Source organism: Vigna angularis, chromosome 8 (assembly GCF_016808095.1).
Source record: "Vigna angularis cultivar LongXiaoDou No.4 chromosome 8, ASM1680809v1, whole genome shotgun sequence".
Lineage (NCBI taxonomy): Eukaryota > Viridiplantae > Streptophyta > Magnoliopsida > Fabales > Fabaceae > Vigna > Vigna angularis.
The window spans coordinates 31,592,596-31,602,863 of record NC_068977.1 but is presented as its reverse complement, the minus strand read 5'-3'; the positions used below and the strand labels follow the sequence as shown (position 1 = coordinate 31,602,863).

The 10,268-nt window shown below is 36.3% G+C and overlaps 1 protein-coding gene and 1 non-coding gene across 3 annotated transcripts; both read right to left on the bottom strand.

The window, feature by feature from the left end:
* Nucleotides 1-3,423: 3,423 nt before the first annotated feature.
* Nucleotides 3,424-3,508, bottom strand: TRNAM-CAU (transfer RNA methionine (anticodon CAU)). The gene is given in 2 exon segments: nucleotides 3,424-3,459; nucleotides 3,471-3,508. It is a non-coding gene; the product is annotated as a tRNA-Met (tRNA).
* A 1,087-nt stretch (nucleotides 3,509-4,595) lies between these two features.
* On the bottom strand, nucleotides 4,596-7,997 carry LOC108343824 (uncharacterized). Of its 2 annotated transcripts, XM_052867485.1 has the most exons (6): nucleotides 7,762-7,997; nucleotides 7,584-7,654; nucleotides 6,663-6,744; nucleotides 6,481-6,624; nucleotides 5,215-5,297; nucleotides 4,596-5,118 (listed from the first exon to the last, which is right to left on the bottom strand). In XM_052867485.1, the coding sequence occupies exons 2-6, from the start codon at nucleotides 7,616-7,618 to the stop codon at nucleotides 4,815-4,817; spliced, it is 648 nt and encodes a 215-aa protein (XP_052723445.1). In that variant the 5' UTR covers nucleotides 7,619-7,654; nucleotides 7,762-7,997; the 3' UTR covers nucleotides 4,596-4,814. The 2 variants fall into 2 exon arrangements, 1 of the variants encoding a protein (XP_052723445.1); XR_008244957.1 differs by having other exon boundaries at nucleotides 5,215-6,587; nucleotides 6,696-6,783.
* Nucleotides 7,998-10,268: the final 2,271 nt, after the last annotated feature.

Genomic DNA, 10,268 nt, shown 5'->3' with positions numbered 1-10,268 from the left:
TGACATCCCAAAAATACAGTCATAAACTATATAATTAGAAAATCACTTTTAACAATAATCCAAAACAGTTTTTAACTAAAAAGAAAAACGAACGAACGCTCAAGGACGAACGTCCTTAAGTACAGTCTTACAAAAAGGGAGCGAACGCGCAAAGCCGCACGTCCTTACAAGAGTTACAAAAATTCAAAGCCGAACGTAACTTGAAACCTGACCGAACGGTTTACACGGAAAATACAGAACGGTCGAATATAGCTAAAATAAAGGGATAGGGTGGTCGAACGACCTTTCAGTCATAAACCTACACTACTAGTCGAGCGTCTCACTGCTCGGTCTTCACTTCGACTTCCACCAGGTCCTCTTCGTTTAGCGCATCCTCCAGACGCTTGTCTCCCTCTCCTCGCATCCACACGGATGATCATTGCAATGACAGGACGAACGTACAAAACAAGGAAAAACGCAGGGTAAGCTTATGTAATTTAACTCATGCATCAACATACAAATTCAAGTAAACAGTTCATTGCACACATACATATCAACGCACGCATTCATCACATCAACACACTTTAACGTACGTACTAAATAAAAACTCAACACTAGACTGACCGTTCGGACTGTATGAATTCTGCGTAGTTACAGGCGTTCACGCACCCGGGTGGTGTGGTAACTGGCATCCTCATCAGCTGCCACCCGAGGTTAGTCCGTTCCGTCCGAAGTACCCCTAGGGACGTCGACCTCCTGCCGTTCCCACGCATGACGTGCGTCCTCTACTTGAGGACGAGCACTCACGGAACATCAGGATCGAACAGCCAGCATTAACTATCCACAGTCATACTTTACAACTTTCAACATTCATCCATGAGTCGTTCCTGCCTGGAACGCTCGTTCAACATTCATAACTTTCATTTCATCTCAGATACTGTTCATCATTCACTATTCATCATTACATAATCATTTTCATCATTAATAGGGGAACCATCGAAAACCGAACGTTATGTCCCCCAATAAGACCGAGGACGAACGCTGTGAGCGAGACCAAAAAAACGCTCGTTCGGATCAGAGTACGAACGACCAATTTACTATCAAATTTGAATACTATCAGGTTCTAAGTGACGAACGTCATTTACAAGGTGAATCAGTTTAATGAACTGACGCTCGTGAATTTCAAACCAATACTCCAAGAAATAATTTAAGTATAGAGGCCCTGGGCCGGATACATCAGCGTGAACATTTCAAGACTTCCAGGAAACATTTTTATAAAAATTATCATACGGAACCCACTGCCAGTCAATGACCGAACGTGGCAAATCTGAAGTTGGACGTACGCTATTTCAATAAGACTAATTTACGAGAAAGGGTATGAGCGCTCATAATAAGACCGAGCACCATTTTAGGGCGAGCGCTCAGTATAAGACCGAGCCTCATTTAGAGCGAACGCTCAGTATAAGACCGAGCACCAATTAGAGTGTGCGCTCAGTGTAAGACCGAACGCTTCCCAGTACGAATGTCAGGTGTGAGACCGAACGTTTAATAACTTAAAGTAACAGAACTTGATAAATATACTAAGGGACTTTTGAAGAAGTGTTTACGAACGGGAAATATACTATTTCATATATATATATATATATATATATATATATATACAATTACAAAAGAAGGAAGTTTATCAAAAATATCAGATTCAACAGTGCTTGGCCGAACGCTCAAGCAGAGTATTTTAACAAGGGAACGCTCGTCCTCGACTTAGGATTCCATCCGGATGATAGAATCCCATTTCCAGTTTGTTCACCAAGAAAACCGAACGGTCAGTGACCGTTTCAGTAACGAACGTACAGGCAAAGTATTTTAGGACGAGGACGCTCGTCCTCAACAAGAGTTTTAGTCGAGTAAAAGTTTTAACATTTCAAACATGTTACTGAGGGAGAACCGAACGGTCAATGACCGTTCAGTACGAACGTACATGTTCATGGGAAGTTCATTTTCAATTCCAGTTACATTCCAGTTTATTTGTCATCATAGACTTTCATAGCTTCATTCGTTCATATCAAAATTCAACTTCCACATTGCATACGATCCAGATCATCAAATCTCATGTATTTCATACATCATATATAAACTCAGTCATATTTCATTTCACCCATTCAACAACGAACGTTCATGCAACTTAATCACAGCACATCATGCATCTTATTCATACAGTCAAATAACAAACGTCCATACAGCATACATCAAAACAGTTAAATTAAATAAGCTTCCCTTACCTCTTAGATGACCGAACGTTCTCAAACGTAGAGACACGACCTCTCAAACACTGATTCGCCTACTGTCAACGCACGTTAATCCACTACACGAACGAACCCCGACACCATCAGATCTAACCATTTTTAAGAATGGTGATCAACGTACGCACACAGAACAGAGGTTTGCATGCATTGAAAACGAATGGTAGGGAGCGGAGAAAGACTTACCAGCCAAGAATCACGAACCGAACGGTTCCTCTGGAAGTTCTGGTCACCGAGCGTCCTTCTACGGTGTTGGAATTCTGGCCGGAGGAGATGGACGGTGGTTCCTTAGAGAGAGGTGCAGAGAGTGTAGAGAGAAGGTGGAGAGAATTGAAATTCTCAGAAATGGCAAATGGTGGTGCGTGCAGAGGGAGTGAGGTATAAGTTCAGAATCTCAGATTTGTTTCCCACTCCCGCCGAGCGCTCGTCCGCCCTGGCAGCCACGTTCCCGCTCTGCAATCGCACTACACCAGCCCATCACGGACGCACGTTACACTCTGGCAGGCGCATGTTCTGCACTTCTGATTTTCTGACTGCCCATAACGAACGGTCGTCCATTCTGAGCCGGACACGTGCAATCCACTCTCGCCGAACGCACGTTCACACGCTGGCAGCACGTTCTCCACTGACGTTTCTGACTGCCATGCTGGACGGACGTCCACTCCCAGGCGAACACGTGTAATCCACTACCGGTTCTGACTCAGCTCGGCGTGCGGCAGTCTGGCGTCCGTCAGTGAGGCGTCAGACGCTACAGTTCTCCATGTGCGCTGCTGAGGTGGCGCGCTTTCCTGCCGCCACGTGGACGCTCGTTTTTCTGAGGCCTGACACAAACCAAACTCTCACAATTGTAACTAAACTTGCTATAAACATTACTTCCTCCCAACTATGCATTTAATTTAAGCAATGTTTTCCTTTCTTCATGCATTTTCTTTCCTTGCATCTCAAAGTTATTTTTCTCACTTTTCTCATCAATTTTCTTGCCTTTCCGATAAAAGGTATCATTCTGAAAAATATCATCAAAGTTTTCTGTACCGATGGATCTTCACTAAATATATATTTTAAGTGTTAAAATATTTTTTAAATATACAAAAGTTTTGTCAACATCAAATATTTAAAATATATAAAAATTGTAAAAAATAGAACATGGGGTGAGAGAGGCTCGAACTCTCGACCTCAGGATTACTCAGAAGCTATGAGACCTACGCGCTAGCCAACTGCGCCACCACCCCTTGATGTTTTATTTATACCAAAACGGGTATAAATTAAAATATATATGCAATTTATAAAAGACTAATTATAAATTGTGAGGGTATCTGTGTTTGATTATTCTCTCTAATAGTTTCAGTATTTTGGTGAAATACAATTTTAAAAGATGTAATTTTTCTTGCCTAAAGTTTCAACATAGAGTTGAAAATGTCTGCAACTATATACTACTTCTATTACTCAAGATGTTAAAATAATCAAAACACCAAAAGAGCATAAAAATATATTCCATGCCTGATTCAAATGAATTAACACAATAAGGATAAATTCAGATTTCAACATAAGAAAATTAGACAGTTTTTTTTTAATTAAAATACATTAGAACAAGTTTTATGTAGTTGAACATAAACTGTAAACAAACCTTTTATAGCTTGAATCCGTTTTGTGATTTTATTTTATATTTTTTTAACAATACATTTTTATTATTTTAATATTTGATATTCGAATAAACTTGATTATTAATATATATTTATTCTCTTCAATATTTTGAACAGTATTAAATAATTAGTTTAAGTATATTAATAGCTCTCCTTTTGTAATCAATGACTAAAATATAAAAGGACGTCAATTATTTTACAATAAAGAAAAATCAAATTTAATTTATATGAAAGTTAAAATTGTTCTTCACCAAATTTCTATACACAACAGATTTTATTTATCCAACCTTGTCAATTTTTAGTGTATAACCTGGATAACTTGCATTAATTATCCATGTTTTAACGAGTCAAATTTAAAACATTTGCTTTCACATCTTTCTCCTTAATATTAATAATACAACATTCATATTATTGTAGCAATTTTTTTTCCACCATGTTCATATAAAGTTACTGATGTATATGTTTGTAGAAAAGTCCTTATTCATGAATTCATACTAAGTTTCTCATGTGTCATGTTTACAGAAAAGTTTTAATTTCAATGAAAGTTAAAATTATTCTTCACTAAATATTTTTACTTAATTTCTTGATAAAAATCGAATCCATGCTACAACAAGCAACATCCATAATGCATGGTTATAAACAAGTAATTCCTCAAGGACCACCATCACACTTCAGATGAGATGAGATGAATTCACATACAAAATTGTATCTCACATACTTGAACAGATATAGTTAGTACATCATTTTCTTTTCCAACCTTCAAAAGACTAAACTTTTTATGCCTTGACTACAATTCAATACTTTCTCTAAACAAATCAAGCATTCTGTACTAACACTAAAACCTACAGAGACAATGATGGAAAGAAGTAATCTGCCAGCGAACTGCAATTACCAATCATTCATCATCAGAACTATCGTATGCCAGGCCCAGTAATCCCCCACCAGAGTTTTCAATCCTAGGCTTAGCTTCGGTTTCCTGTGACCCCAAAGGAGCATGCTCCTCAGCTTTCTTTGATGCAGATAAAGATTGTTCCTCCACTTTCTTTGGTCCTGACAAAGATGGCTTCTCTTTTGAAGGATCATGATCAGGCTTACATGTTGTGACAGGGGCATTTTGAGAAGATGGGGTTGGCTGGTTGCCATCAGATCTTGGCCTCTTAGGTTTAATCTCGACAACTTTTTTCAGCAAATCTTGCTGCCTATATCACAAAAGCTCATAAATACTTTGAGAATCACTGAAGCTAGGAAAAGACAAGGAAATGCATGGAGGGACAAGAAAGATTGGGAAGATCTACCTAATACCACTCTTTGGCTTTGGCTCAACGCGAAATGCCAATGGTACAGATGCAGGTGTTGAATCGGCTAAACTTGCAGCTCTGTATTTGTTGGTGAAGGGAAAACAAGGTAATACATACAACTTAACAAGCAGCTTTATCAGAAACACGTTACGAGTATCATATAATATAGGTTTCACAAACAGTGAAAGAGGACAAATGAATATGTAAAGAGAGCCTAGGTTGCATTTTGTATATATCAATTCAGCAGAAGTTACTAGGATCAGACAACTATATTAAAATATGTAACACCTGTTTAAAATTCATTGAATAAAATTTCTAGACTAAAAACTGTATTACAATCATAAAGCTTGAAATATGTATTTTTGTCATGCTTAAGGATCAACCCTACTCCTACATAACTTCTTCATCAAAGCACTTGCATAGCAGTCAACATCTTAAATGTATGACGTAAGATCCAATGCATAGTTTCTAAAACTGGACCAGAATGGCTAGTTTGATTGAATTGACCGTGCACTACTGAACAGTCCAATCAATGCTAAATAACATTAAAAGCCAGCCTTGAACATGCTAAACTCCAAGTGAACTGAACTAACCGGGGAACCAGTCAGTCAGGGTTTGACCAGCCGAACCAGTGCAAGCTAAGTTGAGCACAGCCAAAATCATGCAGAAAGGGATTCAAACCCTGTGCAATAAAATTAATGCACCATCGAAGCACTAAGTCAGGAGTCAACCCTTAAAAGTACTAAGTCAGGGCCCCATATGTCAGCATAAAACTACATACCGATAAACACCATGCATTGTGAGAATAATTGTATTCATAGAAATCTGTTTGTTATAGCACATTTAAATACTTATATCGAGTAACAGTGATTTATCGTAACTTTGTAGTAGTTGATTTGTTATAAACTACTTGTACCATAATACACACACACACATTCTTATATTTTCACTTAAGCATATATATGTTACACCTTATATATATTATCATACTATGTAGTTTGTTCAAAATCTTGGTTCAACCCACCACAAAACCTTGAGCATCTCCCATTATCAGTTCACAGTCAGATCTAGTTAAGAATATATTGATTCACAGTTTTCAAGTGCAATTATGAAAATAAGATGACTCTGGTCATACGCTAAAATACATGCAAAAATAAAACAAGAAATTTGTAGTCATAGGCTATGAAAAATCAATATCAAATCAACTCAACATGAAAATGGAAACATGGATTGTTATGTATTGCAATCACCACAAAAGGATATCTTAAATGCAGCAAATGCCCTTTTCTCAGTTCGGCGAAGGAGGCGCTCTGCATCCTCCTCAGCTTCCATTTGCTCCTTGAGATAAAGTAGATCATCACTGTCCAAGGCTGCATACTTAAAATTTAAAAAACGGGAAGAAAGAAACTAAAAAAGCAGGTGAAGCAGAAGCACAAACAACAAACAGACACACAGAAGTAAGAGGAAGTGAATAGTACCGCCTCGACCATGAAGGTAACCTCCACGCTCCCCAGCAACCTCTTGCATCTGCTTGAATCAGCCACCCAATACAGGAACCCAAGATCCCTGCCGGGGCATGTTATCAGCAAAATCCCTCAAATTGCACAAAAATAATGCTTGAAAATTGAAAAAACAAAAGCATAGGCAGGCAGCACATGGCCAAAAGAGAAAACCAACACAGGAAAATTACAAAATTCTGATTAGCTACTTTCCCTGATCAAGGTCAGTGAAGTTAAAGAAAACACAAACAAAGGCATACTAAATACCTGATTCATCGCTCAAGAATAAATAAGTCCATACATAACACCAAGTTTCATGCAATGAAGCAAACAGCTACTTCATTCAAAACTTTTTCAGTTTAATTTTTCAAAATACTTTTGTCCGAACATTATGAAAATTGCATTTACATAATCATTTTAATACGTTTGTCTTATACTTTCATGTTTCTCTAAATAAATGATACCATCTCATCACATATCCGTACCAATGTTGTAGAATTTTTTCAATTCCTCGTACTGATACCATACCAATGCTAGTAACACCATATCGGAACCATATCATGCAACACAGCTACAAGGCTTATTCCAAAGTTACTATCCTAATGCCCATACAACAATTACAGAACAATCGAAATCATAGAATGGTTTCATGAATAGATTTTTAGGCATATCACAAATACATGAAAACCAATTCCAAAATATCACGAAACATTAAAAAGAAAAGGCCCTTAACCATAAGGGTTTCTTACAAAAAGAATCAGACATTAGATTAGCTTCAACAGCACATGCAAAAGAGAACCAATTTACATATTTCATTAATATCCACACACACACATAATATAACGGAGGGTGAATCAATGCGCTAACCTTTGCAACCATTCGTTGGAAAGTAATATCCTCATCGTCAATCCTATCTTTTCCCTTACCCCATTTCTTATCTGCGAAATTAACACAAGCCCAGTAATTAAAACCCAAGAAAAATCAAAACTTTAAACAAGAATAACAAATTGAAAAGTTCAAAAAAAAAAAATTAAGCATGGGATACCTTTGGGGTCGCTGAGATTTGTGTATTCTCTAACTTCTCTTCCAGCCATCGCTTTTTACTCTGCAAAATTGTCTTTGATAGTGGGAAGTGATGGAGAAGAGAACGCCGAGAGTCTGAAATTGGATTTGATTCCTTCGCTGCGTGTGTGCGTGCGAGAGACACTCAAAGAGGAAGATGACCCTTCCCGAACATAAATCTTCTATTCTACTTTTATTTCACTAAAACCTACAAAAACAATGCGGTTTATTGTTTTAATTTGTGGGGGTAAACGGATAAATAGTGTGAATGAAATGATTAATTGAATTTTATTTTATTTTTTGGTAAAATTGGAATTGACAAACAGGGAAAGTGTTTAAAAAGACTGGCATGAAAAATAAACTTGTCTTTATTGACGACATGTTTATATTAATTGGAGATACTATGAATAATGTTTTATTTTATTTTAAATTGGGTATAAATATAAAAGAAAAAAAATGTTTTCCATATTACATTATTGATAATAATATATTTTTTATTTTTAAAAGAACTATTTATATATATTTGATGGATAAGAGTATATCCATCGTTAAAAATACCAAATATAAATTACATATTTATTGAGTATAAGAGAAATAAATAAGTTTATAAGTTTACTTTACATCCCTAATAAAAGATACTTAAACCAAGGAAATAAATAAAATTATAGTTACTTCATCGATAAATTTTAAACGTTTCAATTTTCATATCTTAAAACATTTTTGTTGGAACAATTAGTTTTTCTTTCATGTCATCTCCTAAATTTGGTGAGACGTAATAGAATATAGAATACCTTGAAAAATAATAATAATAATATAGTATATTAACTAAAATTAGCATCGTTAATATAAAAAAACTGATGAAAGAATTTATTTAATCTATAAAAAAAATTTAAATAACTAAAATAAAAACTTTAATCCGAACAAGCGATATTAAAACCAATAAATTTAGGAATGAAATTATATTTTATTATGTAGTTTGTAACATCTCATTTTAGAAATATAAAATTATTGGAATAAGAGTTATAAAGAAGATAACTTCCAATAAACTTGAAATTTCAAGAGAAAAAAATCTATGCCTTAAAAATAAAAGAAAGGTTTAATGTCTCTTTAAGTCCCTATTTTCGTTCAGAATTTCAAATAGGTCCCTTTCTTGTTCGACGTCTCAATTGGGTCCTTATTTTTGTAAAATTGAAACAAATAAAGACCTTCCGTCAAATTAGACATACGACGTTTAAATTGGTGTTATGTAGCATGCTGAGGGTATTGTTTTAGATGATGTGGCAGTTTATACATAATTATGATGTGTATTTTGTAATTTCTGAATTAAAAGATCGAGGATAAATTGGGAAAAAGAAATTAAAAACGACTCTTTTCTCTAAAATTAAAGGCAGCTCCTTTCAAATATGCTAACATTGATTATATCTTCATCATGAAGCTGGAAGACCAAACACAAAAATTGGCACTCTCAGAACTATGTTTTTAACACTCTCAAATGGAATCATTCATGCTAAACTTCTACTTCTAGTTATGTCTAGGTAGATAGCACATGCTGCTCAGCTCAGATGGCTCTTTTGCCTGCAAACTCTCACTACTTCATAAGAACATTCCACCCACTTGGGCACATGGGCGTCGAACACTCTCAATTTTGTACAATCAAAGTCCTCAACCGGAAAAAAACATGTTCCTTATTGCAAATTTCTAGTTGATACCAAAATATCAGAAAATCGATTCATTATCAAAAGCCCCAAATCATGCCTAGATCACTGTTACCACATGGTAACAACAATCTGCGAACAGCTAAACAATCATGCTAATTTCCAAAATAGCATACACGATCATTCAGCGATACAAAATCAGAGATCGTATAAAGTTCTTCCATCGAAACCAAACTTACAAAACGAAACGAAAAAAAAATAAAGAAAAAAATATTGGCGTTGCAAAGGTCGTGCCCGGCGCCCATGGAACCTTCGCCGGAAGTCGCGACTGCGGGGGAGGCGGCGATGTCGTTGGCGAGGAGCTCTATGTTGGTGGCGGTTTTCCTCTCAGCAGCGAGCACCGACCTCCAACGCGCCCCTGGGTTCGAGGACACCATGAAAGCCGACATCGAAACCTGTGATACAACTGCGAACAAGCGAAGAACCCACGACGTAGCGTATAAGAATAAATCTCTTCACAGAAGTAAATATCAAAATGGGCAAAGGGAAAATGGAAAGTGAAAAGAAAATTTCAAAAACCAAAGAGAAGAAAGGAAAAACCATTACCAATTTTCCTCAGATTTCAATTGCAGAGAAAGGGTTGCCACGAAACCACTGCTTTTTTTTTTCAGGAACCCTAATTTCGCATTCCTCAGTTGCAGAGAGGGAAAGGAGCTGCCATTAATTTCTTTTTCCTAATTTGCCCTCAATTTTTTAATTCAAAAATTATAGAAATTATAAAATACAGGTCACAATTATTAATAAACTTCCACGTCATCTAAAACAATACCATCAG